At 23.2% G+C, this 19,269-nt stretch overlaps 5 protein-coding genes across 5 annotated transcripts; 2 read left to right on the top strand and 3 right to left on the bottom strand.

Moving 5' to 3' along the window:
- Positions 1-417: 417 nt before the first annotated feature.
- On the bottom strand, positions 418-1,454 carry PVVCY_1003010 (conserved Plasmodium protein, unknown function; the record flags this gene model as incomplete). The annotated part of the gene is made up of 4 exons (XM_008625746.1): positions 418-597; positions 698-782; positions 944-997; positions 1,339-1,454. The coding sequence occupies 4 exons, from the start codon at positions 1,452-1,454 to the stop codon at positions 418-420; spliced, it is 435 nt and encodes a 144-aa protein (XP_008623968.1).
- A 671-nt stretch (positions 1,455-2,125) lies between these two features.
- On the bottom strand, positions 2,126-4,113 carry PVVCY_1003000 (ubiquitin fusion degradation protein UFD1, putative; the record flags this gene model as incomplete). The annotated part of the gene is made up of 10 exons (XM_008625745.2): positions 2,126-2,209; positions 2,308-2,433; positions 2,607-2,647; positions 2,740-2,812; positions 2,934-3,027; positions 3,149-3,279; positions 3,387-3,455; positions 3,571-3,656; positions 3,879-4,008; positions 4,111-4,113. 10 exons carry the CDS (start codon positions 4,111-4,113, stop codon positions 2,126-2,128), a joined length of 837 nt encoding a protein of 278 aa, XP_008623967.1.
- A 1,193-nt stretch (positions 4,114-5,306) lies between these two features.
- Positions 5,307-15,056, bottom strand: PVVCY_1002990 (liver specific protein 1, putative; the record flags this gene model as incomplete). The annotated part of the gene is made up of 1 exon (XM_008625744.2): positions 5,307-15,056. The coding sequence occupies one exon, from the start codon at positions 15,054-15,056 to the stop codon at positions 5,307-5,309; it is 9,750 nt and encodes a 3,249-aa protein (XP_008623966.2).
- A 1,999-nt stretch (positions 15,057-17,055) lies between these two features.
- On the top strand, positions 17,056-18,009 carry PVVCY_1002980 (conserved Plasmodium protein, unknown function; the record flags this gene model as incomplete). The annotated part of the gene is made up of 3 exons (XM_008625743.1): positions 17,056-17,413; positions 17,520-17,614; positions 17,965-18,009. 3 exons carry the CDS (start codon positions 17,056-17,058, stop codon positions 18,007-18,009), a joined length of 498 nt encoding a protein of 165 aa, XP_008623965.1.
- A 402-nt stretch (positions 18,010-18,411) lies between these two features.
- Positions 18,412-18,822, top strand: PVVCY_1002970 (calmodulin, putative; the record flags this gene model as incomplete). The annotated part of the gene is made up of 1 exon (XM_008625742.1): positions 18,412-18,822. One exon carries the CDS (start codon positions 18,412-18,414, stop codon positions 18,820-18,822), a length of 411 nt encoding a protein of 136 aa, XP_008623964.1.
- Positions 18,823-19,269: the final 447 nt, after the last annotated feature.

Below are 19,269 nucleotides of genomic sequence, written 5' to 3'. Positions count from 1 at the left end.
ACTTTTTAACACACTTGTGAACTATTTTCCTTATAAATTCAATCCACATGTTATTATTTATGTACATGTTCCCTAATTTTTTTTAACATATACTCAAAAGTTATCGATTAAAATATTTTAATTCTACAAAAGATGGGCTATTTTCACATAATTGTTATAAATTTCCTTGTGCCCCCTTTTCGATCTCCCCTTTATCATATATAAAATTCTCTGAATTAGGAATTTTTTAAATTGTCATAACAATAATTATGTTATATATTTTTATATTTTTTATTAGAAGGATATGTTTTTAGTACATGATTTTAAATATGTGTCATTATTTTTTCAAAAATATTAAAAAATAGTAAAAAAAAAAAAGAAAAGTATATTATAACACTGTAAAACAAAAGGTGCAACAACCATTTTATTCCATATGTTTCACCATTTATAAGCTACAAAGTTTTCTTTAAAATTCTTCAAGTGTAATGTTTCTTTCATTTTTCCTAAAAATGTTGCAGTATTCGAATTATTTCGTTCGGGGGCTTCAATTGATCCTATAGTTGCATTATTAACATTATATTTGTCCAAGTGCTTTTTCGAAATTAAATACTTATTGTTCTATATTAATGTGTTAAAAAGGGAAAGGTATAAAAAAACATGTATTAAAATAAGCGTTTTTCCAATATATATATGTGTATATACATTTCTATTATATTACATCTATTAATATATGTGGTCCATCGGGTCTATTGCATTCTCGAAATAAAAGAAATTCCTTAGAGCAAATCGATGCGTCTGGTGATCTATTAAAAAAGAAGATAAAATAGGATTACCAATTATGCAGAATTTTTATTATTTGCTTTATACGTATATAAATTGTAAAACGATAGATATTTCATTGGGCTTTTTGATAACTACATTATCTTTCGCTTTATTTTTAGTTTAATAATTTTAATAGAATTACCTTGAGCATTCCATCAAATTGTTAATTTCATCTATACAATAACTCTTTCCAGTCCTATAAGTAATAATATACATACACAAATGCATAAATATAATATAAGTATAAATGGTACAATAAAATTATTTTTGCAACCATTTGAATGTATCTATATGCAAATAAATGACATACAAACATTTCTATACACAAAGCAATGTGCTAATATGTATCAATTTATTATCCTGCATTTATCACATAAACACACATAGATATATATAATATATATAGTGTATTTTCTCATAAACATCGATAATAGAAATGCTTTTGTTTTTTTTTAAATATTTGAAAGTGTATAAATATATAATAACTTTTCTTAGTATATAAACACGCTAATATCATGTATGTGTTATTATAATTACGTTTTGGAGCATTCCCTTAGTTCAGTTTCTATATCTTTACACTTGCTTAGACTTCTCTTACTGGCATTTAAGCATGTATAATATTTTGATTTCACTTCTTCACATTTTTCATTCATCGTATAAAAATAAATTTGCTTCTTTTTGAAATATTATTATTAAGGAAAGGGATAAAGCGAAGGGAAAATGTAAAGATAATGTAACTTTTGTTTTTTGTATATTATTTTACAGCTTTTCCCTTTTTTTAAACCCCTTAAATAATAATTGTTATATTTTGTTTATTTTTCTATTCATTTAGTCAATCATCTTATTTTATTAACCTCATTTTTTTAATAAAAAAAACGAAAAATATATATTATTGTAAAAAAAGATTAAATATTAAAGATATGCCTCTTCATTATATATGTATTACACTTTTTATGCTGCGCTTTTTTTAACATTATTTAAATGCAAAACTGTTACATACGTGCACGCATGTTTATTTTCCTTACCATTCTATATATACAATAAGCTGGAAATTATATTATATTTTCATATTTAAAATATTTTTAAAAAATGTGATTTATCGATGATTTTTCATTAGTTTGTTTTGTTTATTTTTTACATTTTATGCATAAATGTGTTATTATAGCATTTTGACAAAAAAAATAATTTGTAGCACATAAGTATTATTTAAAACAATGAATAAGAATTAAAAAAATTATGCTAATATTAATTAAGTTTATAAAAATGAATGGAAAGTACACATATACACACGATATATATAAATATATGGATATAAAATTTTTTTTTAAGGCTTCCTTTCTATAAATTTTCCTATTATTCCAGGAATACGTCCTTTTTTTAGTAGATCTTCATATTCAGCACATTTGGTCTAAAAATAATTTTAAAAATATATGCATTTTAATGAATATTAATATTTTCCGTTTTACATAATTGTTTTTTTCCATTGCTTCGTCTTTTGTTTATTACCCTAACACCGCCAACAAGTTTCTCTTTCCATGGTTCAGGATTTTCAATAACTTTTTGTCGTACTTTTTCTTTTTTAAGATTTTTACAAGCTTTTCCATCGGTTCTTTGCCCTTTCCCTTTGAATTTCTAAAAATTTCCATAAAATATATATTTATGTTTCCCTCCTATATATTACAAAGGGGCTTCGTGCATACATAACATATTAGTACCCAGATATAAACATTCGTAAAACATTTTTTTTAAATCCGACAATAATATATAAAATAAATTCTGTTATTTATTATAATTCTTTTTCTTACACTTTCCTCAACGGGTATGACTTCTTCTACATATTGCACCTCTGCAATGGATGGTATACAAATAGAGGGGTATTTTAATAAAACATATATTAATAAAAATAAGCATGTATTTTGTAATCATTATTATGTTTACTCTCAAATGGTTCCTCAAACTCTACTTCAACATCAGTCTCAATAATAGTACAAGCAAAAGCTGGTTTTAAATCCTAATTTAAAAAAATAAAATGCATATACATTCTCAATACAGATATTATCCAAGAGTCTAGAAAAACTATTAAATATACAGTAATATATATACACATAATGCATCTCATATTTAGATCATACCACAATTTTAATTTCATAAGTCTTTCCCAAATAATGTATCACAATATTATCACCAATAGTTAGTGTTGCATAATTTCTTAAAGCTGTTTCTAAACTGAAAAAATAAAAGTGATATTAAATAAAATAACATAAAGATTTCATAATTTTCATATTAATATTTATTATTGTTTTATTTCTTGCATATAAATCGTAAAATGTTCAATTTAAAATCATACACAGTTCGATGATTAGATAATTCCATAAAATCCTTAGAACAGGGTTTCAACTTGACAAAGGTACCTTTAGGTAGACTTACACTTGTAACCCTCACTATATCTCCTTCTTTTAGGCATAATTGTTGCATCATCTAAAAGTTTAGAATCATATATAAGTATATCCATACATGCTCATTGTTGTTTCATTAATTTACTAAGGTATTTATTTATTTTCTTATTTAATATTTGTTTCTTTTACCCAATATGGCATGTGGCATGTTCCTTCATCGGAAATGAATTCAAGAACACCACTGTGAGTTCTCTTTTCCTAAAATAGGTTTTATAAGTTATAATTTATTTTTACTATGCCAAGAAAATATAATATATATATATGCTCTCATTATAATTAAAAACAATGAGGAAATAGGGTATATAATAAATACCGTATATGGATTGGACACTTCAAATAACATGGGCCATGATATGTGTCTTCTAGCCAATGCGTTCAAGGCAGTTTGTGGCAATATAACTATATTTGAAAATATATAATTTGATGTGGCAAAAAATTACAAAGAAAGAATAAATAGGTATATACATATATTATTAACAACCAAACTATTGCATTCTTTGAATTCTTTTTTTGGCTTATAAAAAAATACAAGAATGTAATAAAGTAACAAACCAGCATGTGCTACAAATATATATATTGTATATCATATATAATATTATCGATTCATTATATAGTTAGTACTTTTGTTTCCATTTTCCATATCATCTTTTCCAATAAAAGATACCGGATAGCATGTATATTCTTCAGTAAAGGGCTCAGATATATTTAAAAAATCATTTCCCAAAAAATTGTTTAAATTATTAAAACTCCACTATAAAAATAAAGACATATTTTACATTTCTTATTCATCAGTTTTTCGTTATATAATTTTTATCCAATTTTGATTTATAAAAAACTCTATATTTATTCTTACCATTCTTGTAGAAAGAAATGTATATAAGAAAAATCAAATTATTTTTAATCAATGGATTATTTGATTAACTTTTCTTTTTTTTGTTAACGTAATTGTATAAAATTTTTTAACCAAAAAAATATACATATATATAGTATGCTTTAATTTTATACGGAAAACAAAATGTGCAAATATTTTCAAAAATCCATACATTACATAATTATACATAACAAATTGTATAAAAATAAGTTATATTCTTGTAAGTGTATCTCAATTTAACCATTGTTTAGCGGAGAAAATTTGAAAATATATATACTGTATGTATTTGACGACTAAGAAATGGAGTCATTTGCGGGTTATAAAAATACAATATATATGTAAATAAATTTTTTTCGAAATTCTAAAAAAGAAATAACTATTTTTTTTGCGTACAATACGAATTATTTTACTTTTTTTTAATTGAAAATAAATAGGAAAAGTGGAATTCATTCATTGTGAATTTAGTTATATATTTTCCTTTTTTAATTCGTGGGAACAATCATTTTTTTAAATATTTAGTTTGATTTTTCTATATAGCAATAATATAAATTTTTCACATCGTTTACTTTATTTCTTAAAATATGAATATTATTAGTTTCGAAAAAATGCTAAGCACAATACTATGCCAGTTAAGGTAAATAAATTATAGTCGCATTTTATTAATGAAGTAGTTGTAATTTTTTAATTATTACAAAGATGCTTATATAGACTATTTTTTATTCTGTATAATATCATCATAAGATATTAAAAGTAGACATATAAACTTATTGTATATATATATAATTGTTTATTTCATAATTTTCCCTTATATACAAGGAGACAGTGTTTTTTAATATACGATATACCAATTATATGTTTGTAAAATGAAGAAATATGAGGGGGATGAAATTGTCCATTAGGAAAAAAATGTGATAAATAAATATAATAGGCAAATTATATGTAAATATATGTATCGATTTGTACACAAATATGGGAATATGCGCATATGATTTGGTGTAACATATCGAAGCTACTTGTGTAATATATCACAATAGGAATCTTATTATATACAATAGCTATAAAATTTTAAATGTTCAAATTCACAATTTATGGGCAAGCATATGTACATTTAAATGTAAAATATAATTTTCTTTAAAAAATTAAGTTATATATTTTTACTATTTAATTGATTTAGTAATTTAGAAGATAGAAATCGAAAAATCAATAGTAGCCTTTGAAAAGTTGCTAATAAATTCATCATATACATATTCTGGAAAATTTTTAATTTCTTCCATTTGGAATACTAATGATGCATTATAATACGTTTTAAAAAACTTAGATACTGTTAAGTCTTGTAAAGAATTTGAATTTATTTTATGTATTCTATTTATAGTTGAATTATAGATAGCAATTACCATATCAATATCAAATTCATAAAAATTTGCATTGACACTACTATCAGCTATACTTTTAATATATGATTTAAACAAAGAAACGAGATATTCTTTGATAGACATTATTAAAGTGTTTCCTGGTACATTATTAACTATTATTCTTGGAAATGATTCATCATTTAATTTATTAAAACTTTCAGCATTTATTTGTAAAGTTATTGGAACTTGGTAATAATTTTTATTTAGGTCAATTAATGGGGGGTAGCAACTTAAGTTCATGTTTTTTGGTATATCTATATTATAAATATGATTTTTTTTTACGATTTTTAATATCATTTTTTCTTGTGAATATTTTAAAACTAATTTATGTATAAATTCTACATTTTCATCTGGATGAATATCTACAATTTTATTGTCATCCAATACATATACAAGTTTATAAAAAGAAGATATCTGATCATATTTTAATCCCTGAATACGGCATCGAGCTTTAGATAATTCATTTAACAAACTAGAAACGGTCAGATACTTATATGCATTTTTTACTAACAATCTTGTCTTATTATCATTATAAATATAAAATTCTGCAAAATTATGTTCATATAAATTAGGGAAAGAATATATATGTGTTATATCAATTGATTTATTATCTTTTGTTTCAAACCCATTATATATATCTAATTCTCCATTGTTATGTATATCAAAATATATGTTAAGTCCGAAAGATAATAAACATTGAATATGGGGTACTGTATTTTTAAGCTCTTTTTTATAACTAACACACTTTTTATCAATATGAGATAATTCGAATAATTTATATAAATATGGTAATATATTTATATGTTCTAATATATTTTGAATTAATATTTTCGCATTTACTCTGTAATCTATATATGGTAATGTTAATGCATTATTATAGTAATCTTTTATGGTTATTGAATTTGCTATAAATCCTAATATACCATTTCTCCAAAATATAGAAGACGAATTTAAAGAAGATATAATATCATTACATTCTTCCATATCTTCATCATTTTTTAATTCTTGGCATGATATATTTAATTCAAGAGGAACTAAATCGTTTATTGTGTTCACTTTTTTACCGTCTTTCTTTTTCAATTTTAATACAAATTTCATAGCCTGTTTAGAGCTATCATTTTTTACATTCTCTTCATAAAATGTTTTATTCTTTAGTAACAGATTGCTTTCGTTTGAACACAAACTACTATCATATGAGCATCCGTAAATTGACAAATAATTTTTTCCTAGTATTTTAAAAAGGTTATATTGCAATAATGTTAGCATAAAACTAGGACTTAAATAATCCGGAAATCCATACATTGTCGTTACACTATTTTCAAATTCACTAATTTCCGTCTTTATTGATATATAATTTGTTTGAAAGTTTACCAATACTGGCATATAGATTATTCTAGGAATAATATAATTATTAGTATCATTATTATCAGGTTTATAAATAAATGTTAAATTACTTCCTTCATTTAAATAATCTTTAAAAGTGTCGATTACTTGTTCAGGTCTATTGCTTCCTTCTTCAGATATATTTATTTTAGACCCATCCCCAATAAATGTGAACAAATCTTTCCATTTGTATCTATTTGTTGTTATAGATTGAAATATTTTAGCAAACAAATCTTCCATTTGCATATTAATATTAAAATTTTTTATTCGAATTGTTCTAATAATAGTTGGGAAATGAATAGTAATATCAAAATTTATTAATTCTTTGATGTCAGCTTTATTATAATTACTTATATTAGATCCATTAAAATGCGAATATTTATAAAAATCAAATTCAAAATGGCTCATATTACCATAAAAGTTTTCAAAAGATTCTATTGTTGTTATATAATTAATATTTCTTAAGGCTATATGATAAGACAATGAAGCAATAAATGATAGTTGGTTATTATCATAATGTATATATACAGGATAGCATTCAGGATATATACAAATAGATGTATTATCTCTCATAAAATTTACAACTTCTGAATTTTTTGTTAAATAATTTATTATGTAAGTAATTAAATTATCTTCGGTAATTGATAATGGAATATTTTTTAATTTTATATTTTCTAAGTTATTATTTTTCTTTACATATAATGGGATTTCCTTTTTAACAAATACATTATTTTTCATGTCTATTTTTGTATTATTTAAAATTAAGTGAATAAGATTAAAAGGATCTTCATAATTATCATCCTTTGTAACAGATACAATAGATGGTGTGTTAATAAAATAATAATTTATAACATACTCTATATTTAATTCTTTGGGTATAGTTAAATATGTATCATTATATATAATTTTTATTTCTAATTCTAAATCTTCAGCATTTCGTATTTTACAATCTTCCTTTAACACATTTTTAATGTATTTTAAAACATCTTCTACTGTGTAAGTTTTAGGTATATTAGAAATTGTTGATGTACCAAATATATTTTTATCATATAATCCTGCATTAAATTCAAAACGCAATACGGACAAATCTATATCCATATTGTCGTCCTCTTCTGAGTTTATTTTGTTTTTTAATTCATTTAAGATTGTATCCTTATTGTTTTTTTGATTATCATTGGCATTTCTGCTAATAAAAGCATCAATTTTATCCCCCATTATGTTATTTATAACATCCTCAACTTTGTTAGAGCCAATTTCTATGTGAAAAGTACATGGATCATTTTTTTTGCACAACGTAAAAATTTCGCTAACTGATCTACCATATGTTATAATGCCTGAATGATCATTTAAAATATGTTTTTCACTACCTTTAATTATATAAAAATCGACAAATTTGTATATCCATTTTCTTTGATATCCAACTATATATCGTAAAAGATCGATTATGTACATATTATAAGGTATATTTGTGACATTAAAAACTTTTTTTTTATTTTGATTTAGTATAACATTAAATATAAGACTTCCTTTTGCTTCACTAATATTCAAAGCATCTATTTTTTCTGATTTAAAATCATAATTTTTATTCGCCAAATTTTTAAATATGCTATCTAAAGAATTAAATTGGGGTTTATGAACTAAATACAAGTTTGCTCTATCTAAGTCAATTAGTCCTGTTAATTCACCAATAAATACAACATTTTGATCTAATATAGTTTTTGTTTTTAGCAAGTCAAACGACTCTTTGTTTAATAAAAGAAACTCATCTACAACATGTTTTGTATTAATATGGTTCGATTTAATTAATAAGAAAGCAATTATGTCTTTGTTAGTTGCACTTAAAGGTATATTAAAGATAGTAACAGGACTATAATCATTACCATCAAATACATTAATTGATATTGTATATCCAGTAACACTTATATTATTATAATCTATATTTCCTTTAGATAAAATTTCTCTTAACACATTATCATATAGTTGCATTGCTTTTAATTCAGCCTCTTGAATTTTTATAGAATTTGTTTCAGGTATTTTGTCTATTTCTACGAACTTCTTTTTATTATTACTATAACTATGTTTTTTATCTAAAGAAATTAATGTACGTAGTTGTGCTTCTTTTCCTGAACTAATATAATCTTTTATATTTTTTATTTCTTCATTATTTAAAAATAATGAAAATTTGATTTTTTCATCTTTAGGAAAATTTTGCCATTTAGAGTACATATCTAAAAGAATCGTTTTTAGCAACTTATCTGGAGTTATATTTTCAGGTGCATTGGTTATATTAATTAATTTATTTTCATTTTTATAATTAACATAAAAGCTTAATAATCCAATTGGATTTGAAAAATCAATAACTTTGGGTAATGCATCGAAACTAAACATAGCATATTCATAATAATATGTACTATTTTTAATATGTGTCAATTTATCTGGATACGCTTTAATTAAGCATAGATTATTTGCTCCAACTACCTTTAATAACTTTTCAATAGTATACCCTGGTTTTGTAGAAATATAATAATCACGGTTAATCATTGCATCTTTATCTCGTGGGACTAATACAAATAAATTATATAATTTATCTTGATCTTCTATTGGTACATTAAAAGATCCTTTTAATAACATATTTATAAATCTCCATACTAATAAATTTAATGGTACATTTTTTACTTTTAATTTTTTGGAATTATTTCCTAAATATATTTCGATATTTTTTAACTTTGTAGATGATTTATTTATTTCAACTATAATATTTTCATTTGAGCTTTTCCCAGATATTTTGAGTAAATCTTCCAATATTGGTTGCATCATTTTATTCGAATTCAATTTTATTTTATAAAATGTATTCACCATATTAAGTAAAAACAGACTATATCTTTTATTATTATTTCTGGTACAACTAGTTAAAAAACTAAAGATACTTTTACTTTCTTCATATTCTTCTTCCTCATAAATATAATCATCTACTTCATTATTAGGATTATATGTATTATCAATATCATTAACAGATGAAATTTGAAGATATTTTTCATTATATGTAAAAAAGAATTCATTCAAAAATGAATCTGACAAATATGCATTTGTATGATATAAAAGTAAATATTTTAAATTCAAAAAAGACATATGTATGGGTATATTATAAAGTGTGTAAGGGCTATAATTATAATCAATATACACGTCTAACTTTTTAATATAAATATTATTATTTAATAAATCAATAATTAAATTAGACATAGCTTGATAATATCTTTTAGTTAAAAATGTATCATGAATAAATAATGTATATAAATAATTGTTGTCCATTTTTATTTCGTGAACCAAAACATGATCTTCAATGGATTCCCATTCATTTTCTATTATATTATATATTTGTAAACTTTTTATAGGATCTAAATCATATACTTCTAATGCTTCATTCAATATATTTTTTATTACACTACATAATTTGGATGCTGTATAATCTTCTGGTACATTCATAAAACTTATTTTGTTATGAACAAAATTATAACGTTCATCTATGTGGAATATTGGAAATTCTAAATATATCTCTTTTGGTGCTTTTAAATTAATTATCGATGGGATTTTTACATATTTCAAATTATCTACACCATCACAATATTCACTTTGTTTATTTTTTATCAATAAATATTCACCTTTGCTATTAAGATTTTTTAATATATCCATTAATTTTATATTTTTTTCAAATAATAAAGAACTAATAATATTCGATTTTGTATTATAAGAATAATATTCTAAACAATCAAATATACCAAATGTGGATATTCCTTTTTTATACGAGTTTAAGTCTACAAAATTTGAAGGGGTATGTAATATCTTGTTCATAATATCCATTATAAGCAATTTTAATGTATAATTTTTGAATACAACCCCATTTAATATAGTTATTTTTCTATTTGGATTATCTATATATATTTTAATATTATTGAAATTATTTGGAGTATTGTACTGATTATTATTTTCAAAAACGGTTGCATCCTCATCGTTGTGCTCTGCATTATTTTCGTCAGTTGTTTTCGCCTCTGCACTATTGTCAGAATTGTTTGAATCCTCAGATGATCCACTTGTTTTCCCCCTTAATTTGGTGTCTTCTATTCCGTTTTTTACAATTTCATTAGGTTGTATTTCTTTTTTAGTAGTATCATATATTTCATTTTCTAAAATCCGAACATTGTCCATGTTTTCTTCATCATCATAGTGAGATCCATTTAATTCCAGTTCAGTATTTGTAGATTCTTTTCCTTCTTTTACATCTAATGCAGATTCATTATATGAGGTATCATTATTTGATTCATATAAATAGTTGAAGATTTGTGGCTCGATACTTATACCAGGACCACCATGTACAGATGCTATTAAAATTTTCATATTTTTTGTTTTACTATAATTATGCAAATCATTTGCAGTTCTTATAAATGATGGTATATCTTCTAATTTATTTGGATCATATTTCTCAATATCATTAGGTATAAGGAATAACCTAAAATCATCTATTGATTCCCCATTAGTATTAGAAATAGCTAAAATACTGGATTTAAGCATATCTAAATTAGCATCAATATCAGATGTAATATGAATTGCCTTTTTGGAAATATCATTATTTTCAATATAATGTATGAGAATATTATGAACGCTAAAATATTTATCCATATATTTTCTCAATGTCTCATTAATTATTTTATATCCATCCTGATCAATGGAAATAAACTCACTCTGGTCATTTGACTCATTGGCTATATTATCTTTATCATTAGTTTTTCCTTTTCTTGCATTATATTTACTATTTTTTTTTATTATTATTTCTATAGAATCATTGTTTTCTTTATTACCCTTATGAATATCAACGTTTTTATGGTTATTCTTAATCTCCTTCAAATCCTCTTTTGATAATAAATTACCATATTCTGATAAAACTTTTGATAATTCATTTAGTGCTGGTGTTTTTACTTTCCCATTTCTAAATTCGTTTAGTATTTTATCCAACAATTCATGCTTTTCTTCTTGATCTTTATTTAATTCATCTAATGAGTCTTTTCCACCATTTTTAGAATAATCATCTTTATTCGGTTCATATGAATTTTCTTTATCGTCAATCTCCTTTTTATTATCTTGGACAGATGGTTTATCCGTTTGATTATATGTATTATTCAATTTTAATTCTAAATTTCCAAAAATACTACGAGAATTATTTTCATTTAAAGTTAAACTATTTTCATTGTTGGAGGTTTCATTATTTTTATTTGAATTTTCACCAATATCATTGTGCATATTTTCATTAATATATTCTTCTGTATCTTCATTATTATAATCATTATACTTTTCATTCCCATCATTTATTTCTTTTATAACATCTTCTAGCAAAATGTATTTTTTATCTGGAGTAATAAAATAGATAGCCATGTTTTGAATATCAAATACAGAATAACGAAGCATGTTTATACAACCAGCATATTGAACTTCTACTCTTCCAAAATCGACATCAAATCCTATAATATTTGAATCGTTAATAACTGGAGATAAGCTTACTCCTGAGTCTTTTATTTTGTAATCCAGATCCTTAAAAACATTTTTAAATAATTTTTTAAATAAAAACAATATATTTCTCTTGTTATCATCGGCACTTATCTTATTTGTTTTTATATATGCATTTATTGCTTTTTTCTTTTTTGTAAATATTTTGGTTTTATAAAAAAATCGTAGACTATAAAAGTTATCGATGGTTTCATCATAATAATCATTATCACCATTTTTATTACTCTCATTATCATTATTATTGCTTATAATCTCATAATATAATTTTTTAAAATATTCTATATTGTTTGGCTCTTGATCAATTTCACTATCATCATAATTATCCGAATCACTTGAACCTTTTACAGTATCCCTATTTTTTTCATTTTCTAAATTATTGCTAACATTTTCGTACATCTTTTTTATGTCTTCAAAATTTTTTCTATCATTTTTAATATACCCTTCCTTATTCACATTCTCATTAACTTCTTCATCATTATATGCATAATCACTATGATTTTTTTTCAAGTTTATAGGATCAAAAACTCTACTACTTAACTTAATTGTTTCTCTTGTTTTTATATTGTAATTTTCGTATTCATCATAATATTCGTCGTTTACACATCCGAAGAACATGCATTCATCAATATCGTTTTCATTTGATTCCTCTCCAATTGGGTGTCTATTATTCTTTCTATTGTATGCTTTATCCTTATCCTTCAGTTTTTTGTGATTCGTTGCATATACTCTTTTATTTCTATGTTTATTCATCTTTCCAAGCTTAAAATTTGGCTCTTCCTGTCTATAATATATACAAGAATCGCAATCACCGTTATTATTATCCTGCGGATCTATGCCTCTATATATGTATTTGCATGAAGGGAACATATATTTGAATGCATGGAATCTATTATCATTAGGAGGTAAACGGTTCATGGAATTGCAACAACCATTACATGAATCTATATTTACGTTTCGACTATTAAATAAACAATTACTAATAGCATTAGATGGAATGCAAACAATACATTTATTATCGTAATTTAGATGCACAAATTTTTCATTGAATAGACATTTATTATGTATTCCTTTTTCGTAATCATCACATGATAAGCAGCGCATACTATTTGATGTATCATTAAAATGTATTAATGGTATAACATAATATAAATCATCATTTTTTTTAGAATATTGTAAACAATTTTTTGCAGAATCACCGTCATATATTATCTCTGTATCTTCAGATATGCTATTTTCGCTTGAACCATTTTCGCCATTTTTTTTTATTATTATAATTTTTTTGCAAGTATCATTATTTGTTAATGAATGTGATTTTATTATAATTTCAAATAATATATTATTGTGTTTTTTATAATATTCCGCATTCTCATTATTTGAATTTATGAATTGGCTATTATACCCATTTGGTCTAATTTTGTAAATTAACCCGTTTTGATGATTATAGTATTTTTCGGGTTTGTTCAAATGAGTTCGGTCCATTTTTTTCTGCAATAAATAGCTAATTCGAGATTTTGGTTCACTATTTCCATTGGGTTTATTTATAGGAATTTTTTTAATTTTACTTGAATATGTATAAACTGGGTTTGTACTGTATGCACCTAAGGAATAATCTTTTGCATTCTTGTCCTTTTCCATATTATTATTCTCATATGTATAAATTTTATTATCAACATCACTACTTTCTTTTATATCATCATTCGGCTTAGCATTTGGCATTTTACTAATAGGAAGTTTCAATAAAAATTTTCCTAGATTCATATGATCACGCAATAAATAAAAAATTTCATTTTTAGAATCATTATAGTATTTTATTTCATTATTTTTATATTTTTCTAAAGAATCTAAATTAAAATCAAGTAAAGGTGTATATAAATCTACTAATTTGTTAAGAACTCCAGGCTCGGATTCCATAGTAAATGGGAAATTATCTTTATAATTTCTTTGTCTTAAAATTTTAATAGATATCACATTATTTAATTCTTTTACACTGTCATCGGATAAATTAAGATCACCTGGGGCACCAAATAATAATGATTCACTAGAGGTACTAAATGTTTTTAAATTTTTTCCTAAATTAGCTTTTCTCAATATAATATCATTACTTTTTTTTTTCAAGTTTTCAAGATCCCTTTTAGTATAATAATTATCTAATTTTAACATTAAATTACTTTTATTTAATTTTGTTATATCATTTTCTTCATTATTTGCAACATTCCCTAAATAATTTTTTATGGCGTCTTTAATGTATAAAATTGTTTGCTCAATATCTTTTTTTTTGGATGCATCATCAGTTTCTTTATTTTTATCATCCAATAATTTTATCGTAGATAATAAAATTTCAATTGGCACTGATTCATTATTTTCTATTGAAGATAATAAAGTCTCATTAACTTCAGACAAAATATTTCTATATTTCCCTTCTATTATAACTTGAAGGTGATCAACTATACTACCACTTTTAAGTGCATTCCCTAGTAAGTTGTATTCTCTGGTATTCTTGCATAGCACATTGTTGCGTAAAATGTGTAAAAAAAATAAAGAATAAGCCAAAATTAGTTTCATATTTTTCATACACATAAAAAATATTAAAGAAACAAATTAAAATAAAATAAAAACAATAATAGTAAGATGGGTTGCACTAATAATTACAACGGTTCTGTGCAAAATAAGCAAACAACAAAATATTATTCTCCTAGATAATTCATTTGCTCAATTTATATCTTTGATCTACATATACATATTAAAAAACAAAACAAAATAAACAAATTTAAATAAAATTGACGTGCTTTATTCGTTAAATTTTGTATGCGTATATTATATATCTAATGAGAATTATAAGGATAAGGTTGTATTTTTTTCTCTAATATAATAGAAGAATACAAAATTGTAAATTTTTTTTTGTTCATTCAATACTTTCACATATTTATTCATATAATATTTCGAGAAGTTGATATTTTATATAAAATATTTTGAAATATATTGGTTTTATATTTACTAAAAAGTGTGCATATAAATATATTTATTTACTCATTGTTTAGAAGATGATATGAGTTGTAAATAATCGACATCTCTATAACTATAATATTCACACAACTAAACAAGTGTGGTTCTATTATTAAAAAAAAATGAAAATTTGTTCTTTATCGTGTTTTTCCCCTTTTAATTTTATAATAAATATTTCCTTTTCCAATTAGTTAAATAATTAGAGTTAAATTAATTTATTTCTTTTGAGATCTCAGATTATCGATTTGTTCTATTTAATTTATCGAAAATTGCATGTGCATACATCGTACCAAGAATAGACGCTTATGTGGTTTAAATTATTAGTATTTTTTAATGTACACTAAGCATGCAAACGTATAAAAAAAATAATAAATTTAGTAAAAAGTACACATATTATTCTTTATAATTGGTGAGTGTTTCATTCTCAATAGTGTATTAATAATTTAATAATAGCACCATAAAGGTTGTAAACAAATTAAGTGGTTATGCATAATCTATAACATAAGAAAACGAAAGAATATATTCAATTGTTTACTATTCACATTTTTCTAAGAGGAAATTTATACATTGCTATTGTAATCGAATCAATAGATGGTAGACTCTTATGTTTCATATGAAATATTCATTGATATATATTGATAGATCTAGGTGTATATGGATATGCCCATTATATTTTACTTTATTGCATAAGCAAATATAAGCATCCAGTTATACGGAAACTTTATATCCATTTGAAATTTTTAACCAGCATTTAAGCTATTACCCTTTCTTTACATTTTATGAAGAATACAATAAAATTTTGAAAAGAAACCTATTTGAAAAAAATAATAAAAAATCAAAGAAACAAACAATTATTTCAATTTTCTTTCTATATGTTATATGTATTTAAATGAAAACCTTCCTTTTCTCAAAAATGTTGTGTAAATTTACATTTTCCCTTAAAATTCCCTCAAGCCCATCAAATGGCTTGCTTTTTACGCTAAAGTAAAATTCACACCTTTTCAAGCATCGTTAAATATTTTATTGCACATTAATAAAATATTTAAATATATCCATATTCCTAAATATATTAACATAAGTTAATGTTATGACGCTATTATTGCATTTTTGTTGCATTAATACATCACCAGCTTAATTATTCATGTGGCGTTTCAATTTAATATGAGAATAATTCTTCAAAAAAAATATATTGCTCTTAATATTGTCATTGTATTATTTTTTTTATAACATATAATTTTTTAACAACTAAAAATATATATAATAGCATAAATAAATGAATAATGAATTAAACGAAATGATAGGATCGCTGCATTATTGTAAAGTTTATTTGTACAAAATTCTTCCGTTTACCAAAAATAGCATAAAGTATGACTGATATTAACTAAGTGATTTGTAGTGATAACCTTCAAGGCTCATGCTTTATTATTAGTAATAAAAATTAAAAATTTTTATAATACTATCATATCGGGATAAAGGGACAATAAGCCAAATAATAATATAGCTTTGGCTTTAATTTACCCTTTAATAATAATTGTAAAATTAAAGCATTAAAGACTTAAATATTTAAACGGAAATGAAAGAAAATAAAGTAAATGATGAGGATGAAACAAAAAAATGCGGCACAATAAATAGAGGAAGCTTATTAGATGATCAATTCAAAGATACTTTATCAAATAAATTTCTATTGTATAATGATGAAAATCATCAAGACAAAGAAAAAACGTGTTCGCAAGAAAAAATAAAAAAGGAAAAACCAAAGATTGACAGAAGTTTAATAGGCAATTTTTCTGCAGATAAATATAAAAATTTCTTATCAAAAATTGAAAAATCCAATGAACATATCAAAAATATGAATAAAGAAAGTGTGAGAATCGACAAGGATATGTTTGATCAGTCATATGATAATATTGACGAAAATTGTGTTGTTATGGGTAATTTTATTTCCTTACTATTATTCTTTTCACTGTTTTAATAACTAAAACCATTTTTAAAATTTATAAATTATGAAATATGTTATTTTTATTTATATTTTTATAGACGTATCCATGGGTATTTTTGATGTGTGCAACGAAAATTTGAATGACAATGAACTTAGGGAAAAAAACATTACAGTGTCTGAAGTTCCAATTCAAGTAAACAACCAAAAAATAGTAAAGAATTATTATATGATGGCTATTCGAATATTTCCACAAATATACATATGCATATAATGGCTTAACAATTTATAAAATTAATTGGGTGTAGCTATATAATATGATAACATTTCTTAACATACCAATTTAAGATAACAATTATATAATAAAATATAAATAACATTAATAAAAAAAACAAGCCATTTCTTTATTTTAAAAAATATTTTTAATATTTACATGAACAGACAGAATAAATACAATAAATATCTGAATTATTTTAAAAAAACAACTAAAATTTTTTTTTTTATGAATGATAATAGCTAGTTTTTTTTTTTTTGGACATTTTACAGGAACCTAATGAACAATGTGAACAAGAATTGATTGAAGAATTATGATAAACAATATAAAAAAAGTTATATTATGAGACATAATAATATATAATAACGTCTGCAAAATAAATGTAATATATCCATAAATGTATTTTTGCAATTTTAAAAATATTTAATACCATAATAAATTATTTTCCATTTCATCCAATTTTTTATGCTTCGTGAAAAGTAAAATTAAATTGCATTTTACAATTATTTTTAGATCAAAATTAACACTTTTATTGAATTTATTTACAAATATATGAAAAGAATATCTATATTTATATATTTTTTAATAAGCATTTATAAAAATTCATTTTTGTGTATTATTTGATTACAATCCTACATTGTTACATACATGTGTTTATATGCTTATATTTTTTTTTGTGCAGCATTAATATTATTATAAAAAATTTACCTACTTAAAAAATGTCTAACATTGATACTTTAATTAAGGAGTCCTTTATCGCAGTAGACCAAAATGCCGATGGTTACGTTTCCAGTTTCGAGTTAATATATGGCTTAAGATGTATTGGAATAACACCAGATAGTAAATATGCCAACAGTGAAGAATATAAACTTTATTCAATAGTCGAATATTCTAAAATCGCAAAGAAACATTTAGGTGATTCTACACCAAAAGAGAAAATCATAGAAGCACTAAAAGTATTAGATAAATCAAACACTGGTAAATTGTCAGTAGATATTTTAGTTTTTTTGGTCAGAACAATGAGCGATATTTTGGTAGAAGATGATTATCAAGCATTTAAAAAATATATTGACCCTAAAAATGATGAATTTATAAGTATACCGGAACTTGCAGATAAAATATTAGCTTAAGTGAAAATATAGAAACATATTAACTAAAATCATAATGATGTATGCTTAGATCAAATTATTCACATATTTACCTTAAATCCTTTATAAATAAATATAGTTATATAGCATTTTTTACTTATATATAATTTTATGTTGGTTTAATTGTTTATTTTATTTATTTTTTACCTTATAATAATGTTCCGAGTTTAGCAATTTAATTAAAAGTATATTAATTTTTCTATATATATATTTGTTATTAAAACTTATATATCATATATGCTTAACGAAAAGCATACAAATTTTGTTTTTTTAATTATAATTTATATTCTTTATCTTAAATGTCTTCATGCCTTATACTTTGTGTATATACACACCCATAAATGTAACATTTGAAAAATAACATGCTTTCATATTTGTCTAAAATTATAAGGACATTTTTGTTATTAAAATAATGCAACGTATATTTGA

Source organism: Plasmodium vinckei (assembly GCF_900681995.1).
Source record: "Plasmodium vinckei vinckei genome assembly, chromosome: PVVCY_10".
Classification (NCBI taxonomy): Eukaryota; Apicomplexa; class Aconoidasida; order Haemosporida; family Plasmodiidae; genus Plasmodium; species Plasmodium vinckei.
The sequence above is the reverse complement of the archived record's forward strand: the minus strand, read 5'-3'. Positions and strand labels throughout refer to the sequence as shown.